This window comes from Adiantum capillus-veneris, chromosome 23 (assembly GCF_014529385.1).
Source record: "Adiantum capillus-veneris isolate H3 chromosome 23, ASM1452938v2, whole genome shotgun sequence".
Taxonomy (NCBI): Eukaryota; Viridiplantae; Streptophyta; class Polypodiopsida; order Polypodiales; family Pteridaceae; genus Adiantum; species Adiantum capillus-veneris.
In genome coordinates, this window is record NC_140953.1 from 145733989 (window position 1) to 145761540 (window position 27552).

At 45.2% G+C, this 27552-nt stretch overlaps 1 protein-coding gene and 1 pseudogene across 1 annotated transcript in view; both read left to right on the plus strand.

Moving 5' to 3' along the window:
* Window positions 1-27552, plus strand: part of LOC147428767 (putative methyltransferase At2g41040, chloroplastic) — a 164296-nt gene that overhangs the window by 94712 nt on the left and 42032 nt on the right. Inside the window, exon 6 of the mRNA XM_086497018.1 lies at window positions 15434-15545. Within this exon, the coding sequence (XP_086353144.1) occupies window positions 15434-15545 (112 nt within the window). The remainder of the gene's footprint in view (window positions 1-15433; window positions 15546-27552) is intronic.
* Window positions 13886-14701, plus strand: LOC147428768 (uncharacterized; annotated as a pseudogene).

Here is a 27552-nt window from a genome sequence, read left to right on the forward strand (position 1 = left end):
TTGTCGAAGAATCCTCATGTACAAATACATAACAAGGAGCGCTTTGAGTGTTAGCAAACAAATGCATCACAATGTGCCTGCAACCCGCTGAACTTGGCAAGAGGCCAAAGTGTCTGCACCAAATCTGTCACCCCTAAGTCCCTGTGTGGTGTGAGAACTTAGTGGCCTGAATCTGGAGCCAGTCAAGGACTGTGTGCTGGGTCCACTCTGTGGGATCCCTACCGCACAACGGAAAGGAAAAAATCACCGCTGTGTCCAAAGCCTCAATGCCTCTAGCTGCAAGGAAGAGGATGTAGACTCGGAAGCAAGCCTCCTCCAGGTCAGGAGAAGAGTCACCCAGGAACCGTGTGAAGCTGTAGTCGAAGAAGTACTAGCGTCTGCGAATGTCAAAGCTAGTCAAACCTCTAGGGACTACTGGAAAAGGAGAATTCTGCACCAAAAAAGGCGGCCTCAAGTGGGCATGTGCCTCTCGAGCCACACGGCTCGTAGCGAAAGCACTACCAAGGGATCACCTCACGACAGACGCGTGTCAAGTCCCCTGTGTCTCAGGAGGAGTGGAGGAGGGTCAAGAGATGAGGTGTGGGCCCCACCGGGGAGAGAGGAGGGACGGGATGTGGGGGTGGAGGTGGAGGAGGGGAGGAGGGAGAAGGAGGTGGAGGTGGAGAAACTGAAGTGGACTGGACCTCCTCAGGCGTGGTCCTACTGATGGGGGTCAAAACGGTTCCCAGTCGGAACCGAGTGCTGCTGAGCTACAAAAGGTCGGCCACCAAGGGGAGCAGTGGGGCGAGCCCGCCCCTGTTGGCGGTGGTCAGGCACTTGCTGCCAACCGTCAGCTGTTTGATTGCTTGTCTGAGTCAAGGAACCAATCTTGTGCGTCCTGTGTATCTAGCTGCTGGGCATGCTTAGCCTTGGGAGAATCCGCATGCGCTGTGGGTCGAGGTCTCCTGCGAGGACAGGACTTTGCCATATGGCCCATTTGTCTGCAAATGAAACATTGATTCGGGAGACCAGAATACTCCACACTCTGTCTGATCCATCCCCCACTCACCCGAGGCAGTAGTACCACCTTGGGGAGGGAATGTGTGTCTCGAACAAGAACCCGCATAGTAGGTAAACTTGCGGCCTTGGCCACAACTAAAGCTATAGTGCGTGGAGACTCCAAAATTGTCCCAAACATGGAACCAATCCCGGGGAGAAGAGGGAGGTACTCTCACCTCAAGCCTGGGAAACAGACCGAGATCGGCAAGTCTGCTGCCTCCTCCTCAAGCACATCTGTAGAAGGGTCAAAACCATGATGCCATTGTCTGAAGTAGGCTCGAGCTACTCGGATGCCGACCGGGCTCATCGAAATCACCTTAACCGTCATCTCTGGAGACTTGAACTCTATCTGGTAGTACCCTCTCCCAAGGATCTGGACATAGTGATCTTGCCCATATCAGAGAGAAGGCGGCCTTGAAGTAGATCCCGAACCTCGCCCCGACTGGGTCGAGTACCTATGATCTTGCAAATAATCGAAGTGGCTTGCAAACGTTCCACTTCGGCCATCAGGCTCACTTGCTCTTCTGGCAAGAGCAAGTCGAAGGGTCGGCTCCGTGGTGTCGGGCAAGGGGACTTCTGTAGAGTCCTTCTGAGGTGGAGCAGAAGCCGCCATTCTGTGTCTGCTGTTGAATCGAGAAGGGCGAAGGTGATGCGAAACTCCCAAAAGGTTGAGAAGACAACTGCTTGAGAGTTGAGAAGTGGGTTGGGGAGGGTGAATGCTAGCAGGAACGCGAGGCTGGGGCGGGCGGGGAGAGGCGCGGCGGGTGCAGTGCGAGTTAGTTGCGCGCTAGGCTGACTGCATGCTGGGCTGGCAGCGGGCAGAGTAGGCAGGGCAGTGTGAGGGAGGATTGGGGGGAAGAGCAATGGCGAGAGAGGGGAGTGCAGGTAAAAAAAATCTATCCAATAACCCACAAAATACGAAATTTGTCCGGAAAAATGATACTGGTTATGCTCTTGAAGAACAACTATGTTCGCCTTACATGTATGTACATAGTGCCAGGTGAGCCGCCACTTGTCGTGGTTGCATAACCCTTGCACATTATATGAGATGCAATTTAAAGAACTATGCATTATGTGCAGTATTTACAATGGGCGAGGAAACAAGAAAAAGAGACTTCCGCACTAGTGCCCACTGGCACATCCTCATCTGCAGTGGGCACATGAGGTGACGTAGCATAACCTAGACTAGGAGTGCTCAAGACAAGGGCACCTTGCGATGGAGAGGCTTTCCCTGTAACCGCTTCTTTATAAGAACGAACAACCTTATCCTAGGCGTAAGCCAAAGAAGTGTTATCATTACAAGGGAGTTTTTTCTGAAGAACATTCTTCAATGGGGGCACATAGTTACGAGAAGATGCTCGAGTGCAGGCTTTAACGGTTTTCTTCGGCACTAGCCAAGCCCGAGAAGCTGCAACCTGTTCTTTGCCTTTATCTTTGGCATTGGAGGAGCAGGAAGCGAGTCAATTGTGCTTGCTTTCCTTTGCCTTTAGTCGTCCTAGCCATGGCGGTGGAAGTTGATGGACCTTTGATCAGCGCTTCAGCAGAAGATTTTGGAGGTTGTGGAGGTTGAGCGGAAGGACAACTGAAGGAGGTTGGCTCTAGATTCGGTTCCGAATGTTTGGATTGCATATGAACAAATTGCTACAACGGAAGCAAGAATTTGCAAACTTTCCTCATTTGAATTTGAACAAGCGCTTTCCAACCATTGTGTCCGCCGAATCAATGGAAATGCCTGCTGGTGTAGGGATGTGAATGTCCCACAAAATACAAAAACGATTTGTGTCGGCATCCAACTTAGGAAGGCAAATGACTTTGCCCAACTGAGCAGCCAACAAGGGAAGAAAATGACGCCAAGTACGAGGAAAATTCACCACCTCGACCCAGACAGGATACTTATGGCGAATAAGACTTTGGTAATCCTTGGTGGGAGCCCAAGGAAATACATGAGTCATCTGCGTATTGAAGAAAAGAGGAGACAGTTGGAGCAAAGCATCCCGAGCATCCATGTTGGCTAGCAATAGTTCATAAAAGCCTCGTGCGCCAAAGTAAACTCCCCGAACTACTTGGTGTTTGAGCAGAAAATCAACCCATTGGCCCACATCCTGAGCCATAGGCATTTTCCTCACTGCGTTAAGGACATATTGAGCAATAGGATCCATAAGCTCTTGTATAGGAATGCGCACTTCCGTGATAGGAGCAGGGCCTTCCCAAGCTTGCTGTGCATCTTCAAAATCCTCATGCAAGCATTCTTTAATTATTGATAAAGCATCCATAACGGAGCTTTCAATGGCTTTCCGGCGTTTGTATATACATTATTCAGTGGAATCCATGTGAAGCTTTCACTACGCTATCCATAGACTAGCTAAAAATGCATTAAACTCATGAGACATATACTCCCCCCCTCGATCGGAACGAAGGGTGCCCATAGTACATTTAGAGGCATTTTCAGCCATAGTAAAAAATTTCTTGAAGCACATAAACAGTTCGAACTTATCTTTAAGTGGATAGACCCATGCATGCTTGGAGTAATCATCAATGAAAGTCACGAAGTATAGGTAATTGCTCAAGGACGGAGTTTTCATAGGCCCACAAACATTATTATGCACAAGTTTCAATCTGCATGTAGCCCTAATGGAACCATCCTTTGGAAACTTTGAACGTTGCATCTTACCCAAAATACAGATTGTGGAACTAATATGATTTTGGGTAAGACATTGGCTCACTAAATGTGCTCTTGACCTAAAAGAAAGCATGACAACCTACAATAGATATCCTCAGCTAGCTTCTCTTTGTTAGTGGTGGTTTTAGAAAATACTACATCCAAGATGTTGAACGACTACGCTCTCTTCCCGAAGGTCGGCAGTGGCCACAAGACACTTGCATAAGTCATCTTAGTTTTAGTGTCTAAAACAAAATAAAGAAAAGAGCAACTTCTTATCTGCCTACGACGATAATTGGTTTGCACACACAAAGACAACTATATACGGTTTCTCGCCAACGAGTTGCATGATTTTCTTTCAAATCATCCTCGACACTCTTGGGTTTCCTTCACCAGTAAGAGAGTGTTGTCATAAAGTGAAGACGTGGCATTACCATTCCCGACTAGAAGAGGAGGTGTTGAGCCACAAACATAACCAAAAGACCCATGTTTGAAGCTGAGCCTGAGCCTGTACCAATTGTGGTGAGAATCCTGGTGGGAGTGGTGCCGTGATTTGCAGCGTAAAAAGTGGGGCACACGTGGCAGCATGTATGGACATGCTGAAGTGGAGCTTTTAAGATTTAGTGATCGAAAGCATTGGCTTTTTGGAGCGCTATTGCTTTTGGGGCGCCAATTTTTCCATGCTTTTGCTATTAAGCTGTGTGTCTATATAAGTGTGGCCTAGGAAGCACTCTGGAAAATCATTGCTTGGAAATGTCTTATAGAGTGATTTCCATGCAATACACTGTAATTATGTGTGTGGCACCTGATTTAGGGGCAAGTGCATTTGGGAAAAGAACTCCGCCCTACTGATATCCTATTGAAAAGAACTCCGCCCTACTGATATCCTATTTTATCATTTGCTCTTGTTTCACCACCTCGCCAGTGGCTTGTCTGTTAGAATGGTAGCAAAGCTTCACTCGATTGTTCATCCATAAAGGATCTGATCCGACTTTTTGTAGCACACGCCATGGATTCTGACAGAAAATCTGATTGAGACCACAAACAAGAGACAGACTTCTCAAGCCTATGGCGCATCTTCTCAGTGACTAAGCAAGGCATCTGTGCCCACACTTGCTCTGTGCCTGCATCCCGGTGCTTTGAGTGCGGCTCTACTGAGAGCAACTCCCGGTTAAAGTCAGTAACAACTGCTCACATAGCATCGCAACAATCCCATCCGGTCTCCTCAACATGCGAACACTGGTATGCGCATGTCAAGGACCCATCATCTCAAAAAACTCACAAATAACTCCATCTCCCACCTGGGTCCATTGAGATGCCTGACGGTGGAAGGTAAACTAATGGCGCCGCTCCTTATCCTCCAGCCAAGGGCTACCTGGGTGACGCTCTTGCATCCGCTGTAAAGAAGCAATGCCCTACCGGAGTCGTTTGTTCTCCTCATGGGCCACAACCAAGCGGGGTATTGACTCCTAGAGGAAGAAATGACTAAGCTCCACAAGGCCAGTGGCTGCTTGAGCAACAGGTCTCCTCACGTGTCCAAATTTGTTGTCCAAACCTGCTTGCTCAGCTATGTGTCTAATAGAATCCTCTCTGGAATGTGGAGCATGAGACTACCACTCCACTGTCTATCTAATAAAGTAAGGATCACCAGCGCATGGTCTGAGAAATTAGTCCCTGCCAAAATGCATGTTGTACTGCCCATGCCATAGATGTGATCACTAGCATAAAATCGATCTATTAGGGATAGATTTGCCCCTCTGACCAAGAGAAAGTGAGGCAGATAGGAGTCCGTGCAAAACCTACATGCTGCCATATATCCGAGATCCTCAAAGTCATACATAGGCGCTCTAAAAGCAGCCAACTCAACTCCGTGTACCCCAATCCTATCGGCAGGGTCCTCAAGCATGTTGAAGTCACCCCCAATGCACCATTGCTCTGCATGCAATGACTCCAAAATATGTGACCAGAACTCAGCCCATGCACGCGCATGGTTGGTGGGCCCATAAATGTTCAAGAAGCCTACAAGGCTACCTTGAACCTGCATAGTGATCCACTGGGCCGTGCCTGGCATGATATTACCTCTATCCACAATGGCTTGCTGCCATGAGTCCGCAATAGTCATACACCTCCCTGAATGCCTCCAGGCCCAAAATCAGCTGACCAAATTATCCCATAGCGACCACGCAAGATCTTTCCACAACCCTCTATATAGCTCTCACAAAGGTGGTGCTCTTGAAGCATAAGTACATCAAGCGCGCCACCCACAAGGCATCTGAATCTCTTGTCTTCGTCTACCCCTTTGGTGTATATACTGGGATCCACCAAGCCTTTGCACATTCCATGAGACTATCCTCAAGGGGTCACTAAGAAAAAAACGATGCTGGCGCAACAGCCAACCTAACAATCTCAGATAGGTGCGCCTGAAGTGTCTATCCAACCCATGGCCAACATGAATGTGGGGTCTGTGAAGCTACATCCTCTATCTAGGAATCCTCATGTACATATACATAGCAAGACGTACTCTACATGTTTGTACAGAAGTATACCACAATGTGTCTGCATCTTGATGCATCGGGGGGGTCAGTCATAACTTGGCCAATGGCTCTACTACTCCCGTGTGGAGAGAGAAAATCAAGAGCCTGAACATAGAGCCAATCCAGCATTGGGTGCATAGTCCACTCGGTGTGGTCCTTGCCACAGAGCGGGACAGAGAAACCAACCGCTGTGTCCAAGGCATCTGCTCCTATAGCTGCTAGAAAGAACATGTACTCCAACGCACGCTGCCTCAAGGTTAGGAGATGGGTCGCAAAGGAAGCGTGCAAAGTCATAGTATAAAGAATCCCATTGCTGACGAATGTCGAAGCTGGTTAGCCTTCGAGGGACTGACTCAAAAGGGGAAGCCTATACCAAGAGTGACGTCCTCAAGTAAGGTTGTTCCCCCCAAGTTAGACGGCTCTGTGGAGAACGCACTGCCAAGAGATCTCCGAGCTACTGGAGAGTGTCCTACCTCCTAAGCAAGTGGTGGGGTGTGAGCCGGGCCAGGAGACGAGGCCGCAGGTCGAGTGGGAGAGATGGAAGGGGTGGCAGGAGAAGGTGGTGGAGGGGGAGGTGGAGGTTGGAAGGTGAGAGTCTGCCGGGGGTTTTTTGTTTTTTTTGTTGGGGGGAAGGGGGGGGCTGAAGTGGATGGCGTCTCCTCTGGACCCTCTTGCTAGAGAGGATCGAAAAAATTCCGTGTAGGAACCCAATATTGTTGACCTATTGTAGGTCGACCACCAAGGGGGACCGTGGGGTGCTCCTATTCCTAGCAGCGACGGCCATGCACCTGCTGCCAGCCATAAGCAGGAGCCAACTGGCACGCCCTGAGTCTCTGTTTGTCGTATCTTGCCCGCCTTGGTATGCTAAGTCTATGGCATGGGTCATGATCTCCGACGAGAATAGGCCTTCGCAAAATGACCCATATGTCCATAAATCAAGCACCGGTTCCGAACTTTTGAATACTCCACGCTTTGGCGGAAACATCCATCGCTCATCCTAGGTAGTAGGACTACCTTCGAAAGAGAATTGAGTGTCCCGAACCAAAACGCATATTGTAGGTATACTCTCTACCTTGGCAGCGACTAATGCTACCATGCACAAGGTCTCCAAGACTATCCCAATCTCGGATCCAATCCTAGATAACAACTAAAGGTACTCTCTCCTCAAGCAGAGGAAATAGACAGAGATGGCAAAATCCGCTTCCTTGACAAGAACATCAAAGGCAGGGTAGAAACCATGGCGCCACTGTCGAAAATATGCCTCGATTGCTATGATGGCCAATGGACTCTTCAAAATGACCTTGGTCGCTGTCTCAGAAGTCTCAAACTCAATCTGCTAGCAAGGCTTGAGGAACCGCACATCGATGATCTTTCTCACCTCTGAAAGAAGGCTAGGTCTAGAGGAGATCCCGCACCTCACCTTTGCTAGGCCGGGTGCAGATAATCTTGCAAGATGACAAAGGTGGCTTGAAAGCTCCACCTTTGCTGCAAGGCTTGCTTGCTTCGTCGGCAAGAGAGCAAGTCGGATGGTAGCTCTACGGTGTTGGGCGAGGGGGACTTTGTCTAAGTCTCTCTAGGGTGAAGCAAAGGCCTCCTTCTGTGTCTACTATTGAGAAGGAAAGAGGACAAAGGATTTCTACTTGTTGCAAACCCACCTTGGAGAAAAGGTCTGAGCAAGCAAGAACCAAAGTGAAACAATTGTCAGGAAGCAGATCAGCACACACAGCGAGGGCAGGGGGGCTGAATCAAGCAAGCAAGGAGAGGCGGTGGGGTGGTGGCAGGCTATTGGGGAATGCACAAGAGGAGAGGGGGGGGGGGGGGGGGGGACGGTCGCACAAGAGGAGGCAGGGAGGGCGAGTAGGGACAGGGTGCGCAGGGAGAGGGGAGGCAGCAGGAGTGAGTTCTTTCACCGAGGGCAAAAATGTTTTTTCATTGCGATAACTTGTTTTAATTTTCTGTGATTTTGCATCTACCCTCAATTTCAAGGGATTTCGTCACGGAAAATTGTTACCCTAATTCTTCTGGATCTCACCTAAATTTGCAGCCCTCCTCATCTAAGACACGTTTGGTGGAGTTTTGACATGAAAAATCACTTAAAATATGTCCTTCTTTTAGATTGATTTGTAATTGCATTGTTTTAGCCCATTGACAAATTGAAAACACAAGGACGTCACCCTCCTCTTGCAGAATTTCCTGGAAAGCCGTTTGTAATGGGATGGCACCACGTGCCAATGGAAAGGAACAGACTGAAAAGACTTTTAGCACTTTAAAACAACTTAACTCAAAGAGATGCACGACACACGAGACACGGAGTGGCGGAGTTCCACCGTAGACAGCACTGGCTCCAAACCATGGCCACCCTTTCGGTGTCTCTTTATATTGCTTCAACTCAATACAGTACAACACCAGCACTCTTTGCTTTGCATCTCCATGCGGGAGCATGCCAAAGAATGAGCCCTTGGCACATATTTAAAGGCCCCTTGGCCATGAAAAGCCGTTTGCATCCAAAAGCAATTGATCCTACAAGCATCTGGTCCCCTAAAGCAGAACAACGTAAATTTGGACAGTCACTAGCTGTACAACTGCCACGTCACTAGCTGTCAGTGCGTTCCGTGCAACTATTTGTGCAATTTGCCACATCAGCAGGTCAGTGCAAAATCTGGGTGATCTGTATATCCCCGCCACATCATCATATTTTTACGTAAACTGTGTGTGTTTGCTTTAGTTTAATGGCTTGGGCCCCATCGGACGGGGTGCCATAAGTTGGGAAGACCTTTTCTCCTTGGACCACTAGGCAAGGATCACTAAGTTGGTGATAACTTCTTCTTTTGCTGCTTCCACAATTTAGGCCCCTCGGCTAAGATCAATAGGTTGGCTAGGGTTAGGCTTAGGGAGCCCTAACCCGCCGGGTCTTCAATGGCTTGACATGTGAGCAGTTGCCATCCCCCCTTCTTGAAAGAAGAGTAATCATCCGCAATTACATAATATTTGCAAAATAACTCAAGTTAGCTCGAAAATATCCGAGAGTCATTCTGAGGGACATTCAGTTTTCTCATTCCAGATTGGAGCTATTGGTATTCTGGCATAACAAAACTAGCCATCACATCAAGACCGTGCTGATTGTTAACTGGTGTCCGAATGCAAAAATTACATACTCAAGCAATCTCACCCAATTAGGAATGTTCACTGGTTGGCACATCACAATGCAACACAAATGCTCACATATGCATGTTACAAGACACAACGAACAACACCGTTGAGCACTCCTCCCAGACAGACGGTCTTAGGCATGAAGCTACTAAACAACCACCTCCTCACTCCCCCCCCGCCCGGCCCACAAATAACCTAAAAAGGTTCGGGCCGTGAGCTTAGAGGATTGATACAAGACCGCAGCTTGTCTCGCTTGGAAGGAAGCATATAACCAAACTCTCCCCGGACACCCGGTATGCATCGTTCAAAGGTTTTGCAACATACAACGAAACGTTCCCCACACACAGTTTGCGTCGTTCTGAGGTTTGAAACAGTATCAAACATCAATTCTTCTCTTCAGTACTCCTCCCGGTACTAATTCACAAATCATTGAAACCAATATTACACTAGAGTCAAGCAATTGTCAAATCGGCACCAAGGCAGGTTTAAAACAGATATCATCTATTTCAAACAAATTCCAAACAATTTTCTCAAACAGATTCCCAAACAAATTCAAAAAGGTTGCAATCAAACTTTTTGAAATAACATTCTCGGTGTCTGTTGAGCTCGAAAAGACGACTGGCTTTCCATCTTGAAACTTGCACCAAAATTAGGGTTAGGTTCCTTAAAGAAGGTTGTAGCCGACCGCAACATGGTCCATGGTCGAAACTTTCTTGGATAGACAATGAAATATAAAATGCAACTCCCTAGCATAATTTCTCCCCTCAAATCGTTAACGCAATCAGCGGTGATAATTTGCTTTCCAAGACATTTGCCCTCTACGAATGATGTTGCACAATGGGTCAAATCAATTTAAGGTGGATGTTTTATTGAGGGGGTGTATTTGCTTCACGTGGATTTTATGAGGTTCATCTTACAGATCCAATGTATAAGCAAAAATTGTTAGAGGCTTCTCCACTGTTTTATGGCAGGCAGATGGTACATGTTTTGCCTTGGTCACCCAACAAAGACTATCAGAATTTGATTCAACACTCTTGTCCGGTATGGGTGGAGGTGGTCAATTTCCCTGATTATATGCAAGAGGAATTACCCGGTCTAGCAGCTTCCTTGGGAAAAGTGATTTGCCCTCCTGGTCCCACTGGAAATAGAAATAGATTTTGTATCTTGTGGGACACTGACAAACCCACTCCGTCATTGATTGCAATTGAGGTTGAAGATGTTCCAATGGGGGAAATCTACTTTGATTTGAAATGGGGCGTCTTTGCAGGAGCATGCTTTACATGTCATAAATTTGGGCATCTTGCTTCAGAATATCCGCAGGTAGTTCATAAGCCACCCCCAAATGCTATTCCTCAATCGGACATTGCTCCTACTCGTTTAGTGACAGAAAAAGCGAAATCTTCTGTTTCTGTTGTATCTGATGACAATTTAAAGTCTACTCTTCAGAAGGATGCAAAGTCCTTGAAAGCTAAAGAAAAGGGGAAATCTCTGATGACAGATGGTAATAAGGCTAGCCCTAATAGTTGGCAACAACCAAAAAAGTTTATCTCCCCTAAGACAGCCTCTCCATTCTAGAAATTGGAGTGCGACAGCTCCTACGCCAGGGCAGACTTCAACAGACATGTCTCCAATTTCTAGACTCTGGATTGATGTATTGCAAAAAGGGTTGCCCATGCTTGTTTCAGATGATATAGATGTTCTTCATGTTCATGCACAGGTTGATGAGCATGAAGACATGGCTGTTGCTTGATTTTTTGTGGCCTCACCTGTACATATGTATATATTCAATGTCTTTTCCAGTTAAGTGTGTTTCTTACAATATACAAGGCCTTTCACATGTAAATAAATGGAGGCTTCTTTGGGATTATGTCACGACAAAGCATCCTCATGTTGTCTGTTTGCAAGAACATAATCAATATCGGTTGGCTGGACAGTCTGGCTTCTTTTCGGGCTATGATATTTTTTATGCCAGGTCTGCAGATTTCTCAGGTGTGGCTATGCTCATTCACCATGAACTGAATCCACATGTTGCACATAATGATCCAGCTGGTAGATGGATGGTAGTCCAATGTATGATAAATGCGGAAATTTATGAGTTTGCTGGAGTATATGCATCACAATCGTCTAGAACACGAGGTCTCATGTGGAGCTCTATGAGTACTTATCCTTGGCTTTGAAATGCTTTCATTTTTGGTGATTTCAATAACTCGCCATCTCCTCGGGATAATACTTCTCAAAACTCCCATATGCTTCTGTTTGAGCAACAGAAGTGGTCATCTTTATTGGATGCTTTACATGCTGAGGACTTGTGGCTTTGTACAAACCCAAGCAATTCGGGTTTTACTTATACACATAATGCTTCTGCACGCTAGCAAGCGAGATTAGATCGGTGGTATCTGCTCAATACAACTCCTTTGTATGTAAAATGCGGATTGACCATTCTATATGCTTATCCGACCATGTTTCAATATGGTTGGAGTTGTGTTTTGATATGTCCCAATCTGAAGAAACTTTGCCGTCTCGACATTTGTTGCATGTAAACAGCAGCTACATTTCGCATGAGATTTTTCGTCAAATGGTTGTGACGGCCATACATCCTCTTTTCATGCATGCACATGTTAATATTGAATTTGCATGGAATTCTTTTATTGTACGCATGCAATCTGTTATTGAGGATTTTGGTAATTGGTTTCTTGGTGATCAACAAAGAGCTTTAGCCTGGGCCAAGCAACAACGACAATGTATTATGGAGTCGGATGCTGATATTTGGTCGCTTCGTTCTACTCGAGAAACGTTATGTGAGGCAAATAATGTTATTTGATGCAATCAAATGCGTAAGCTTCATAAATGGCAGATACGAGCTAGAGAAAAGCCAATAGCAGACAAAGGTTGTTCTTCAAAACAATTCTTTAAAGTCTACACGCTTCGCGTCAGAGACAATCCATTTCTCGCATCAAAGTTTGAGATGGTTCATGGACTTCCTCAAAACTGCAATTGCCATAGGAGTGTGTTCAACATTATGCTAGATTGTTTGCTGCTCCTGCTCCTTTGTCTGCTTCAAAATATGTTGCTAGATTGCAATTTCTTGAAGATGTTTCTCCAATTCTAGATTCTGATGAAGCGAATACACCGGAGCAACCCTTTACAGAGGATGAATTGTATGATGCACTCAAAGCACTAGGGAAGTGGAAAGCTCCAGGATGGGATGGTCTTACTGCTGAATTCTTTCATGCCTTTTGGAATGAATTGAAGGATGCTTTGTTGTTCATGATTAACATTGCATAGCAGGAAGAACAGCTTCCATCTTTATGGAAACAAGGTCTGCTGAAATTGCTCCCAAAAAAGCATTTGGCTGAAAATTTTGATGATTGGAAGCCAATCACTCTTATGCCAGTTTTATATAAGCTTGTTGCTAAGATGCTAGTGCATAGAGTGAGGGATATTCTTTATCGTGGTCTTCATCCTAGTCAATACGGGTTCATTCCGAGACGTCATATTGTTGACAACATTGCCAATGCTATGATAGCCATTGAATATGCAAAGTACTCTTCTCAGGATGTGCTTGTATTATAGGTAGATATAACCAAAGCTTTTGATTTGGTTTGCTGGAATTATATTTCGCAAATTATGTCTAAGTTGGGTTTTGGTCCCAAATGGGTCAATGTCATTTACTGTATGTATTCTGATGCTGTAGCTCGTGCAATCATTGCGGATGGCCTTTAAGACACTTGGGAACTAGGTTGTTCTGTTAAACAGGGTTGTCCGTTGAGTGCTTTGCTTTATGCGATTTCCACTCACCCATTGCTTTTATATGTGGACAAGATGGTTGATGCTGGCCTATTGCATGGGCTGCAAATTTTAGGGAGTCCCTCTTTTATTGCTCTGGCATTGCGGATGACTCCTTTTTCATGCCTAAAAATGATCAATAGATCTTCAAATTTTGATGAAGATTTTATCCGATTATGGGTTGGCAGCTGGTTTGCATATCAATTTCAAAAATCCATTTTGCTGCCTCTTAAATCTTGTGATTGGCACTCTATTTTATGGCCTGGACAATTGCTATCACCTCATGATGTGATACGTCACCTTGGTTATCCAATTGGCTGGTTCATTACAGCGAAACAATAGATGGACTGGGTGACTACTAAGTTAACGCAGAACTTAAGTATTGGAAATTGTCCACTTGGCATCTTCATGTACGATTGCGAATAGTGCAATCCATTGTTATGGCGCATGTCCAATTTTATTTGCCGCTGTTATTTTGGACGCTTAAAGACATTTTGGCATTTATGTCGCAAGCAATGGAAATGTTGTGGAAAACACATCCAAGACGTAAAGCTTTACGTTTGTTGCGAATGCAGTTTATTTGTACACCAAGATCGCATGGTGGGCTTAACATATTGAATATACATTTTCATCTCCTTGCGCGTAAAGCCACCTTGCTTACTGATTTTTTGCGCAAGTACAACCTTGGTCGCGCATGCTGGTTATCATGTGCATTTCTATGCATACAAAGGCATATGGGAATTGGATCACTGATCATTGGGAAGCTATATTGGGTCATTTCCAAGGTACCATACCTGGTTGCCCTCACTCTAGAAGATTGATATTGGATTGGAAACATGTACTCTCTTAGCTTAAGTGGTCTGGAAGATCCTCTTTAGATGGTAACTCATTGCGTAAAGAAAGCCTTCAGTGGTCTGCGGTATTTGCATTATCCTTAACAGTCAGACAACCAGTCAAGGCTTACAATTTGATGAAATTTGGTATTAGACGCATTGAGGATGTGGTAGATGCAAATGGTTGTCTTATCTTTTCCCGTGCTTGTCAGGCACTTGCTTTGGGCATGCATCACCGTCCAATTTGGAGGAATATAGATACCTTGCTTGCTCCTCTTATACCTATACCCATCCTCAATGAGGAAGACAGGCTTAAAGATTGGGAACTCGTTAGTAAATCCCCTGGTTCCAAACCTGTATCTATGCAGAATTGGACTTCTAGGCAAATTTATAGAGTTATTATTCCTCCTCCGTGGATACAGTCTCATGGAAATTTGCTTTGGCACATGCATAAGTCAATGCGGTGGTAGAAATTGGTTCTTTCCAATAACTGGAAAAGTAAGTTGCCTTTGACACAAAGATTGTTTCTATGGAGATGCATGCTTGGCATCTTACCGGTGGGTAAAACTTTGGCTTCTCGTCGCATTGCCTCCTCCGCTTGCCGAAGATGTTCAAATGGATTAGAATCTGCTCCTCATCTTCTTTGGTTTTGCCCTGACTCTCGAGATTTCTTGCTTATGCTTTCCAGGCATTTATGTTAGAGGTTTCCATCTTCCACGTTTGGAAAACTTTTCTGGGTTTTTGGGAGACTTATGCAGCGTTTACGTCCGCATGCAACTTTTATGTATTGGGACGCATATTGGGCCTTTTCCTCGATCTGGTCCAAACGAAATGTCACTCTTTTTGAATCCAGACAAAAAGAGGCTTTAGAGGCTCTCTGCAGCAATCATGTTTGACTGTTGTAGATCGAAAGACATAGATGTCTCGACATTGACACTTTTCTATGACTGCTTTTAGTTTGGAGGTTTGCTTCTCTGTTAGAACAACTTCCGAGTTTATGTTATATATGATCTTTTTGGTGGGGTTTCCTCGTGCTGAGGCTTCCCACTTGTAATTAATCCAAGAGATTTACCAAAAAAAAAAAAAAAAAAGCGTGTGTGTGTGTGTGTGTGTGTGTTGGGGGGGGGGGGGGGGGGGGGGAGGGGAGTGTTTACAAAAAAGTGGGTGTAGGAGTGTGTTTCTTTTGACCTGTAATTTCATCTCCAAACCTCGGCCCTTCACAACTGGTTCCTGCAGTGTGTGGGACGTGTCAGATTCAGTACGAGCAGAGTTAGTCTTTGCATCATTAACATTACAGCAAATGCATGTAAATTGAAGGGTTTTTTCTTTTGTCTAAAGTAGGTTATATTGTTGTGCATTGAAGGTAGGTAATGCTTGTGCTCAAAAGGTAATACTGTATGACTTGATGATTTGCACTTTTTTTTTACTGGCAGGAATCTAGCACTGGTAAGAGCAGATGTTGCCAGGCTTCCGTTCGCAACAGGGACCGTTGATGCTGTGCATGCTGGTGCTGCTCTTCATTGTTGGCCCTCACCTTCTTCTGGGGTATATAGCTCTTCCCTCTTCCATTTTTTTTCTAAAATTGACCAAGATAATGGGTCGTTTGCCATACTTTGAAATAAGATTTCTTAGGCGGAACTTCTAGCTTCAAATTGTCTCTCTATGTAGGTGGTTCTGTTAAAGCAACTGACCACATAGTATTTGTTGACCTCTGTGTCACTTTGAAACAATAAGAAGTTTTTATACAGCAAATTTTTTTGACTGCAACAAGATCTATGTCAACAAAGAAATTGGTACCAAAATTGACTAACCAGCATGGAAATGATGCAACCTCTTAAAGAAGTTGAAATTAGTGGCTACATCTTTTTTGTTATTATTACGTAAAAGTAAAAGGCTGGCCTAATGTAGCAAATTTGAGATAGGAACCAAGCCACAAAAACTGTGCATACTCCCATCTGATTTGCCCATTCCTCTTGTCCTCAAAGGTTGGCTCACCCTTTTGCTCCCTCCACAAAGTATCAGCAGTAAACCTCCACATCTACATCACAATATTCCATATATTCAAACATCTAGGACCTTCAATGCACCATCCCAACAATATCAAAAAGCTTTGTACAATTTTAGAGTCCGGGTCTTCATCCAAAAGTGATTTGTTTATGCTGGGTGGATGGGTGGGCCTCTTTTTTCCTTTTATCTTTTCTGAGGGGGCGCGGGGGGGAGGGTTTGCAATTCTACGAGAAATTGAAAACAAATAGCACAGTAGACTTTGCTTAAGGCCTCTTTCTGTGGCTTGCTGAGACCAGCCATGCACATCTCACAAAAGGATGATGCAGCAGATTAGACACATCGCGCTTACATACAAGATAGGTGTTGTGCTTGAAAGGATGTTGGTACTAGGGGGTGCACCTTGTGGATATATAGGTGTATCACGTGCACTCTATAGGCGATTGCACCATAGTCCTTATCAGCTAAAGAATTATACTTACAAGAGGGGCTTTTTAATCCAAATTCTGATAAAAAGATGTAAGTTAATGAAAAACAAGGGGTTGTTCTATTTAAATCTTGAACATGTTTTTTATTAGCATTTGATCGCATGTGATACTTAGGATTTTTTACCGCACGTGATACTTGGGATTTTTTATGACCTACAAAGTGTCTTGCATCTTTCTCCTTTCTTTTGCTGTGGCCTATGAGGCCACACACGCATACGCTCTCTCTCTCTCTCTCTCTCTCTCTCTCTCTCTCTCTCTCTCTCTCTCTCCAGGGTGTGAAGCCGGGTCTCATTCCATTCTTTCATGATTTCATGGTGGGCACTAGGCCAATTGGAGTAGCAGTTGATCATGCTATCTTGTCTTTCACTCTTACATTTCAGTTCAGCACAGCTCCATTAGGAGAGGTCCCCACACACACTCGGTATACCTTCGTGAGGGAGACGGATTCTGTGTATATGGATGAGATATACAGGCAGCTATGCACTCAGGAGCTGGGACGGCCACTAGATGAACTCACTCAGACATTGACAGAGACGCTCCATGATGCAGCATCAGAGGCATACCCCCACAACCAACCTACACGGAGACGATCTGAGAGCATGCTGATGATAATGTGTTGATTTTTGACTCTCCAGAGGGGATGCAGCGTCATTTAGATGCTTTGCACACATTTGCTCGTGACAGTGGATTGTCTGTCAACCTTGGGAAAGCCAGGGTTATGGTGTTCAACACCACATCACAGTGGGTCAGGAGGTAAGCACCCAAATTTATGTATGGCCAAAAGACTATGGAGTACACAGTGCATATACCTATCTTGGGGTAGTTTTCAGTGGACTAGTGTTTTCACTGAAGCGAGTATCAGAGACTAGACTGACGAGAGCCTATGTAGCCTTGGGAGGACTCGAGAGGATGTGTTCGCAGGTTCAGTTTCAGGAACCGCGAACAAAGCTCTAGCTTTTTGACACTCTAGTGACTTCAGCTATGCTCTACGGAGTTCAGGTATGGGGACCGTCAGTAGACCATTATGGGAGATCGGACAACACAGATGGATGGAGATATATGGAGAGGCCTTTAGTCTCTATGATCGCTCGGATGATTCGGGCTAAGGCCTTAGTGCCGCATGAGATTATCCGAGCCGAGCTAGCCCCCCCCCCCCGGTTGAGGCATTGACTAGATCAGTATCCTTTATATATAATTTATGGGACCTCCCTAGAGACAGATATGCTCGGCTTGCCCTGGAGTCATCTCGAAAACTAACACTACAAGGCGATACAGCATGTTGGTATGGATAAATAACAACATGGTTTCAGCTTGGATAGATTGCCTCCGTTTCAATAATCCCTGGATGCACCCTCCCTGTCTTTCACACGGACAGAGACCACCAGACTCATACGCCAAGGTCTGATTCAGCTAGATACCAGGAGCACATGGATACAACCGACATAGGAGTTAGGCACGAAGATGGCCTTCTATAGAGAGCATCTTCTCCAACTCACGGAGGACGGTTTTGTGACTAGGCCTGCATACATGGATACTGAAACCGGCCCGTGGTGGGATGGTAGGCGTTGGCTTTCACCTGAAATTTTACTTTAGACACACACACAGAGCACTTTGCAAAGAGAACCTGCGACGGGAATTAACACTTGAATACACACACGGCTCGGAAGCTAGAATGCCCCGAGCAGACGCCGACAACCTGTAGGCCCCAAAATTGGCGCCCCTTTCGGTATTTCTTTATTCTTTAGGAGGTAAATTACAAAGAAGAGTCCTTGGAATCCTTTATCTATATCAAGCTAGATACCACTTGTTTTGGCCAAATTTCGGTAGCATAACAACCCCAAAACTTGTGCGAAACCAATTCCCCTGCTGGAACTCACTTCCACTGGCATAAACCCTCTGATTCCTGCCAAAAAACAGTAAATTCAGATCGCTGTATTTACTGGTTTTTGCCCTGTTTTCAGCCCCAAACAGTCCCCTAACTGTCCTTTGCCAGTGGGGCACGATTCCCAATGGTTCTGGCGTCCGTATGGCTGAAAAACAGTCAATTTTCTGCACATACACAACGCTGAATTTGCACTTGTATGGTGAGGTTATGACCCTCACCGGTGCTTGCTTTGGAGTAGCAGCTAGCTACCCCCGTTCCTGCTCAAGGAGGCTCTTGCCTCATCACAAAAGCATGAAACCACACAGCTGTACATCAGTCAAATGAAGAGCCCTCTTGTGGGGCATCACATAACTGCACGTAGGGGAGAGAGAGAGCAGTGTGTAGTGTGCAGGGCATCACTCCTAGCACCACACTGTACATGAGAGGGAAAGAAAGCACTCCATAGCTCTTAACTTGTGACAGGTTCTCAATGAAGCATCCCCCTAGCATAAATCGAGCGCCCCCTCTGCTGCCCTTGACCTGTTATGCATCTGTGAACAAATAGATGCAAAAAGGGAAAGATTTCCATGGCTGCCAAAACGTGCGCATCGCTGAAAACGCAGTAAAACAGCCCTGTAAACACGCATTTGATGCCTTCCAATGCTGAAAATGAGCTCCTTGGATCTAGGTAAAGTCATGGGAAGCTCAAAAATGGAGAGAAATGGCTGAAAATCAGAGTTAACAACCTCCAAAACTGCTCCAAAAAGTCAATTACGAGTTCTCTTCTTCCAGACTTGGTAAATTGACCAAAAAGTGCCACTTGGCACTCATACATGCAATTTTCCCGCATTGGGCTTCCTGCTTAAAATTCTCTCAACTGGTGCATCAGTTGACTTTGCAGCAAAGTAATAAATTGTTCCCCTTGTCATTCTGAAGCTAATACGTGAACAAATTTCATGGCCCAAAATAGCAGTTTCCTAAATTGTAGGAAATGATTCTGTTGGGCTCCCACTGGTCATTTGACCATCTATCCTCATTGCGACCGCATCCAAAAGTGCAATGTGGCCCAACTGTCGGATACTTTCTGTTGGTGATCCCACCTTGACTTTATGCCTTTATTGAGTTAACTTCCTAGTATCCACCAACTTGCTAAGTGCGACGAGGGGACCTACATGATCTTGAACTGAGCCTAGACATCCTTTTACTTTACGAGTTCCAGTGCCGACCAACTTCCCGTCTGCGGGTGAAACTAACGTTCACATTGGCCATACAATGTCCGACCATTTGCAACTTCAAAAAGAGGGTCTCAAAAATTAAACAAAAATCATTGGAAAGAAACCAACAACTAAGGTTAGCAATCGCCACGTCCTCGTGACAGATACGCACTTAACTTATGGGATACGATGCGCTATTGGGCAGATACGCACATCCTCACATCAGCTCCAGATCGAGACCGACCGATTTCGAGGGGTACCAGCAAGGGCCAGGATATGTCACCTATGTCGCTTAGAGCCAGAGATAGAGTTGCACTAGACGTCATTGCCTGGCGTACTATGAGATACGAGGCTGCTTCCACTATCTGTTCAAAAGAGGGTTTTGGACCATTCTATAGAGTCATGAGATACGAGGATTAGAGATGTCTCGGATTGTTCCTATTAGAGCTGCGCAAACTTAGGGAAAGCTTTCTGAGGACATTAGGGAAGACAGTCTTAGAGACAGATCACAAATTTCTTTACACCAGCCAAGGGAGAGCCAGAGGAGCAATTATCACAACAGATCTCAAAGCCCACCCACACTAGAGGTACGTTGATTGATTGAGCCTTTGAGCTAGGCAGATACAGACGCCCACGACGAGGGGTCTCCCACCATCGACGAAGGCTGCAACAGAAGATCCAGATCACTCTAGCTCGACATGCAAGACGCCCGACCAGAGTACTGACCATGGAGGATGTTGATGAGATTCCACAGCGACCGATGAGAGATTTCATTTGAAACCCCCCCCCCCCCCCCCCCCCCCAACACCCCAATATTTCGTTTGAGCTCCGAATCAGCTTCAGATTCATTTCCTTAGTGTTTTAGTGTTTTTTAGTCTTAGTTCTTTGTACTTTCCGTACTCAGACATGGTATCAGATTCACCAATTGTAACTTTCTGGTCTCATAGGTCATTTTGGCCTTTCGAAGACGTTAATAAAACATTTCCTCTCTCTCTCTCTCTCTCTCTCTCTCTCTCTCTCTCATAGTACCATAGATCACTTGATTACAATCCGGATTATGATGGAAGAGGCGCGACTCAAAGGGGAAACTATGTACTGCTGTTTTGTGGACTTTAAGAAAGCGTTTGATATGGTATCTCGTCATGGGTTATGGTCCCGCATGGAGACCATTGGGGTTCCCATACATTTGAGGGTTGCGGTGGCACGCCTATACCATGCGGTTCGATGTAAACTGAAAATGCAAACAGGCTTCTCCAAGGAGTTCTTTAGCACAATAGGAGTCAAACAAGGGTGTCCTTTGTCCCCAACATTATTTGGGCTATGCATAAATGAGCTTGAGGACTTTATATGCCAAACGATGCAAGATAATGGAGATGCACCACACATAGGTCTCGTTACTTTGCTACTCCTCATTTATGCTGATGATGTGGTTCTTTTAGCGCATAGCATGTCTCTTTTGCAAAAACTTTTGGATGCGGTACATGCTTTCTGCGAAGCTACAGGACTCTCAGTGAATGTCACAAAAACAAAATGTATGGCGACTTGTACACACAAATCAAAGGATCAGCCCGCCCTTATGTATGATGGGCAAGAGATTCAAGCAGTGGACAGCTTGAAATACTTGGGCATCATTATACCTTCGAATCATAGATGGGGGCAATGTGCAAAAACAAGAATTGAGGCAGGACAAGCAAGGTATTACGAGTTTGAAAACATGTGCAAACAAAGCGTCACTAGAAGGTGGGAAATAAAGTCCATGGCTTTCAATGCGTGTGTGGTCCAAACGCTATTGTATGGGATAGAGGTATGGGGACCAAGTATTCCGGCCAGCACATGGAATGACATTGAGAAAATTCAGAAAAAGTTCTTATGTAGACATATGGGGATAAGAACCACAACACCATACTCAATGATGCTATTGGAGACTAGACAAAGACCATTGGAAATGCTTGCTTTGCAAAGAATGCATCTTGAAAGTGAAGTTGATGCCTAATAACCGTTTGCCTCACATAGCATGGGAGGTAGGATGTAAGCCGCAAAAGAACCACAAAAGCAAGTTTATCACCTCTAGCCTTGTTGAGGACATCAGGAAATGGTTCTCTAAATGGAATGTGGGAGCATATGTGGACATGCATGTAGCGGAAGGTACCGAGCACGAGCACGAGCTGAATTTTGAACTACAATTACTTGAGGCCCTTCACAGCAAATGGAAAAATGCAATGCACAGGTCTAAGTTTGAATACTATTGCAAGAACATAAACACGAGATACTGGGAAGAATACAAAACCGGGGAAACCCAAATACATATCAGGACACCCATGTCCTACCGTGCGAGACGGGCCATCACCTTGATGCGGACAAGATCACACATGCTCAAAAGTGAAACGGGAGGATGGCTAAATATTGATGCAAACATGAGGAGATGCACTCAATGCAACTTGAATTCATTGGAAAATGAGGCACATGTAACCCTTGAATGTCCGGCATATGCGCACATTTGGGTCGACTTTCCCTAACTTATTCAAGGATGTACTACATTTGAGGAGCTTCTCTCAAGAACACATCCCTCTCCAGTAGCACTAGGCATCTATCTTGCCAAAGTGCTAGAACATCACACACACTCACAAACAAAATCACCACAGAATCATGACACGTCCCCTCCTTCACATGGGAAGGGGAGAGTCTCATATATGAGATTTTGGGTCCCATGGGTCATTTTGGCCCCCTGAGGACGTAAATATATCATCATCATCATCATCTCTGTGTGTGTGCATGGTGTGAAGCAGTGAAGACATTGTGATTGTGCACAGCTATTCAACGTTGTCATGTGTGGGCAACCACTGTTTGCGCAGGTAGGAAAGCAGCATTTAGGGCTTGTGCAGGCAAGACAACACCGATCAGGGTTCACTCCAGGACTTTTAGCGTTCGCGCAAGCAAGGCAGGGCCAAGGTTGGATCAAAACGTATGTACGGATCGGTTCCGTACCGTACGGACATTCTGTATGGATCCGTACCGTATGGAACGATCCGTACGCTGGTTTTTTTTTGGTGGGTGGGAAGCTCGTACAGTGCTGATTTAAAATAAAAATCCAAGTCTCTTGCAATAGTTATACAGTATGTGGCTATCTTGTAAAACGTGTCTTTGAACGTCTCTATAAGTTTTTGGCTTCTCTCTTGTTTTTTATTGGAAATGTCCTAGAAAATTTAGTACTTTGCGGTTTTTTAACAAGAGTAGGTATTTTTACGTACATAAAACATATTCCTGTATGGAACACCGTACAGTACGTACATATACGCCATGTACAGTACGTTTGGTAGCCGATTAGGGTTCACGTAGGGTTCAAGCAGGGGCCTTCTAGGACTGGGCAGACAATAGAAGCCCGTTTTCTCTCTCTGCATTTCTTCATAGCCTTCACACAACCTCATTTCAATTTCCTGCATTTCTTTTGCATGACACCTACATTAGCACACGGTGCAGTTTTCCCCATGTGTCTCTTTGGAATCTGTTCTACCTATTGTATGCTAAGCCTTTTACAAACTTCACTTTTTTTTTGTGTTTTTTCCTTTTTCTCATTTCTTCCCTTCCCCTCTGAAAAATTATATAACAGCAAAACCAGAGTGTTAGATTTGCTTTCATCTTTCATTCTTTATCATTCCTTTTCCTTCATCCACTTTCAAAAATGGCCTCCTTCATTGCCAAAGCATCCCCATTGGCAAATAGGATAAGCAAAGCATCTTTCACGGTGACCAACAAGCGCCACGTTGTCTTTGAGGACGAGATGAAGGCTTGGAGGAAGGAGATGGACATGTGGAGGAATGAAAAATCAGCCATCCTCAAAGAACAAGATGTGATGAGGCAAGAGATCGATGCACTCAAGGCGGAGGTTAACTCCCTCAAGGACCATTCACCATATGCAGAGGGAGAGATTGTCAAGGTAAAGGAAGCAATGAAAGCAGAGCTCACAAAAGCCATTGCCGAGACCATTGAGATGAAGAAAAAAGCCATGGTTGACTCCATAGAAGGGAAGATCGAAGCCAAGGAGGGATGGGTGGAGGTAGTACGTAAAAACCCTCCGCAAAGAAGTCAAAGAGGAAACCCAAAAATCAGGAGATCAACTTACACGAGAGAGGGGTCACCCTACAGTAGGCTGAGGGGATCCAAGCTTACAGACGCCCACATGCCCATGGATGCAGGGCACCACGACTATACCAGAGAGAGATGAAGGAGATTTAGGGGCGCTACTATAGATCTTTGGAGGAGAGTCACATCCGAGCATTCGTCGATCCGGCTGCCATCTTGCGTGGACTGGTCACACCTTACCCACTCATGCATCATGTCTTACACCTTGACTATAGTATTGGATGGCACTAGAGTTATGATGGTATGATTATACTCCCCCTCAGCATATAGGATTGCATCTTCTTCCTAGATCTAGAGCTCCATCCCCCCACTCCATGTATCACTCCCCTCATCCCCCAACTATCACATAGGATACTATCTTTACTTTTGTATCTTTTATCCTTCATGGACACATAGAGGATACCTACCTCATGTACTTCGACTTGTCTCATAGGCCGATTTCGGCCTCTAGCAGACGTTAAACTAACTCTCTCTCTCTCTCTCTCTCTCTCTCTCTCTCTCTCTCTCTCTCCTCACCTGAGCACTGCCTGCACTGTCTCACCTGCGTGCGTTGCCTCACCTGATCACTGCCTGCACGCTGTCTCACCTGAGTCACCTACGCGAGCTTCCACATGTCCCTGCTCATGCTGCCCCTGTCCCATCACAGGCAATTTTCGTGCGCAACCCCCCCCCCCCCCAAACACACAGGTGCAGGTTTTTTTCGAAAGTTTCAACCCTTTTTTTCAGCCCTACAGAAAATTGAAAACAGAGAGCGCAAAATTACAAAATCTGAGATTTTTACAGCGATTTTACAGGGAATTTACAAGGAATTCGAAAACTGCAGAATTCACAGAAATTGCAAAATTGACACGTTAGAAAGCAAATGTATGCCATGTAGACTTAATGTGGGAGAACATGTATGCATAATGTGGTGCATGTAGGTTGGTCTCTCCTCTCTCCTACTACAGTCGCAAATTTTCTCTCGTTTTCTGGCGGCAACCAAGTATGAGGAAAGAGAATGATAAGCCCGACCCCTTAGAGGATGCAGTCCAAAAGTGCAAAGAAGAAATGACCGAACCATCAACAAAATCAACCTCAACTTACTGGGTACAATAAAAATGCTCGATGACTGCGTGTTGGCCCAAGAAAGCAAGATAACTACACTAGGAGACCGTGTGACGGCCCAAGACGAAGAGATTGCATCACTCAAGAGGGAGCTAACTGAGGCACGATCACAAAACACACTTGAAGAAGGAGAATTGCAACCTTTAGCAATAGAAGAGCTCAACACGATCAAAGAACAAGTGCGAGCCATCAAAGAGGGGGAAGAGTAGCACAAAGAAATGACGACCTCTTGGGTGGACGTTATTACAAAGACTCAACAGAAGGCAAATGAGGCCGAGAAATGGATTGAGGTTGCCAAGAAAGGGAAAAGCAAGGAAACAACAATGTCCACACCCACCATAATTAACCTGACACTAGAAGAGGAGCAAAGAAGGTGTGTGCGCTCTCTACATGTGAGAATTTGCGGCCTTAAAGACAAAGATAATGCGGATGAAGAGGTAAAACAACTCATGGCTTTGATGGGGGTTCATGAGCCGATACACTCAAGAGCTTGCAGAGTGGGCAACAAGAAAAATGGGAGCAAGGGGGAAACCTCGAAAGAAAGGGCACTCATCCTTCGTTTTTCCTCCATGGAAGCGAAGGACTTTTTGAAGAAGAGACCAACTCTTAAGAAAACGGGCATCTTTTTCGGGGATGATCTTATCCTCTCACAGATCGCTCATATGCAGGAGGTAATGCCAGAGATTAGAGCGCCAAGGGAAAAAGGCAAGATTGCTTTTTACCGAGATGGAAGAGTGGTGATTTTGGAGCCACGCTCCACATGACGGTGGGAGACCTATGGGACGACATTTGTGCAGTCCCCATGTCTATCCAGACTGCGCATGGATTGGTCATCTTGAATGGCCTACAGAGATTTCCCGATTGGGGGGGTTTTACATGCTTTCCACACAGACATGGAGCCAGCACAGTGGATTATGTCATGGCACAGCCGAGTCTCATCTCTAGTATCGAGGATCTCATGATTGGACCCAGACCTGTTGGGGTGACAGTGGATCATGCTCTTGTGTCATTGACCATCTCTTTCCAGTTTAGTGTAGCACACAGGTCACAGACACAGCCCCTACTCGCTACACCTTCACGCGGGAGACAGACTGTATATACATAGATGGGTTCTACAGCCGAACTCAATGCTTCAAACTTTTTGAGTAACAATTTCACCTTGAAGCTTAAATTTTTCATTTTAGGATTCTTATTCTTCCATACTCCCAATACTTGCTTCACAACCAACAAGGCATCTCCTTTAGTTTGTAGGCGTCTAATTCCCAACTGTAAGCAAATGTGCAAGCCACCTTCAAGAGCCGTGTACTCTGCTTCATTGTTACTTTTTGCGTCCAATTTCAGCCTTTGTTTCTATACAAGTTTTACTTGTGCATCATAAATGACAATGTCTCCCCAAGCAGCATTACGCCTTCTTTGATAAAAGCCATCAAAATATAACAGTGAAGCATTGGATATGGCAAGAATTTCGACCTTCTTCCTTTGCACCACCTCTTCCTTAACCAAAACAGGAGTCTCTTTATAAGTGAGTAAATCTGCCAGGGTAGCCCAAGTACTCTCTTCCACCCAATAAGTGAACTAAAACTCCTGAAGTTCAATGACCCATTTCATCACTGTGTTTGATATATTCGAATTATTAAACAACTGAGGAAGCAATGAATAACTGGTGAGAAAAGCGAACGACTTTTGCAACAAGTAATGTCTGAATTGTCTGCAAGCATAAACCATACTAGTCATCACCAATTCAATTTCTGAGTAATCTCTTTCATGAGAAGACCTCTCTCTCTTTCTCTCTCTCTCTCTCTCTCCACCGATAAGGTATCAAAAAATAGTTCAACACCTCTGCAACTCCATGAGAAAACAAAGGAGCTAAAGTCACACGTAGAGAAGGAAATCCAATCCTTTGCTGATGTGGCAGAAAACAAAATGGAGATGTGGACAATGTAAGGACGGAAAATGTCACAAACTGTTGACATGGCAAATCCTGAAGATCTGACCAACTTATTAAAGCCGGTCGAGGGGCCTATAATCTAGCAGCAGAAGAAGACCTCCCAACTTACCAATCCTGGCCGAGGGCCTAAAACTATAACTGAAGCCAAACGAGGTTAGAATTAAAAGTCTTAACCCTACCGACGCAAAACCCAGCCGAGGGGCCTAAACCCTAAAAAGAACTAGAAAAAGACCAAACTCACGCAAAGCTGATGACATGGCTGTTGTGAGAGATCCGGATTTTGCGCTAACAGACTATATAGATTTCCGGATCCGTGTTTTGCGTTGCAGCCTAGTGGGCGCCAGATTTTGGACCACTTCTTTTGAATAGGGCAAGGGCCTTTAAATACGCTATGTGGGCTCGCTCTCTGGCATTCTACTGCATGGAGAAGCAGAGCAAAGTTCCTAGACCTTGTACCTTGTTGAAGCAAATATAAAGAAATACCCAAAGGGACTCTAGGTTTTTTGGCCAGTGCCATCTGGGGGTTGGAACTCCGCCACTCTCTCTCTCTCTCTCTCTATCTCTATCGTTCTTTCTCTCTCTTTATGTACACCAGATGTTCTGTTATTACCCGGTCACCCCCACATCTACACACCGGATGCTTTGTTATTACCCGGTCACTTACCACACTACACTTTGTACACCGGATGCTATTATTACCGGTCATTTTGCACATACCAGATATCCAGAGGATATTCACATTTCTGTACATGGATCCGTCTCATAGGCCAGTTTTCTTTGGCCTTTTGAA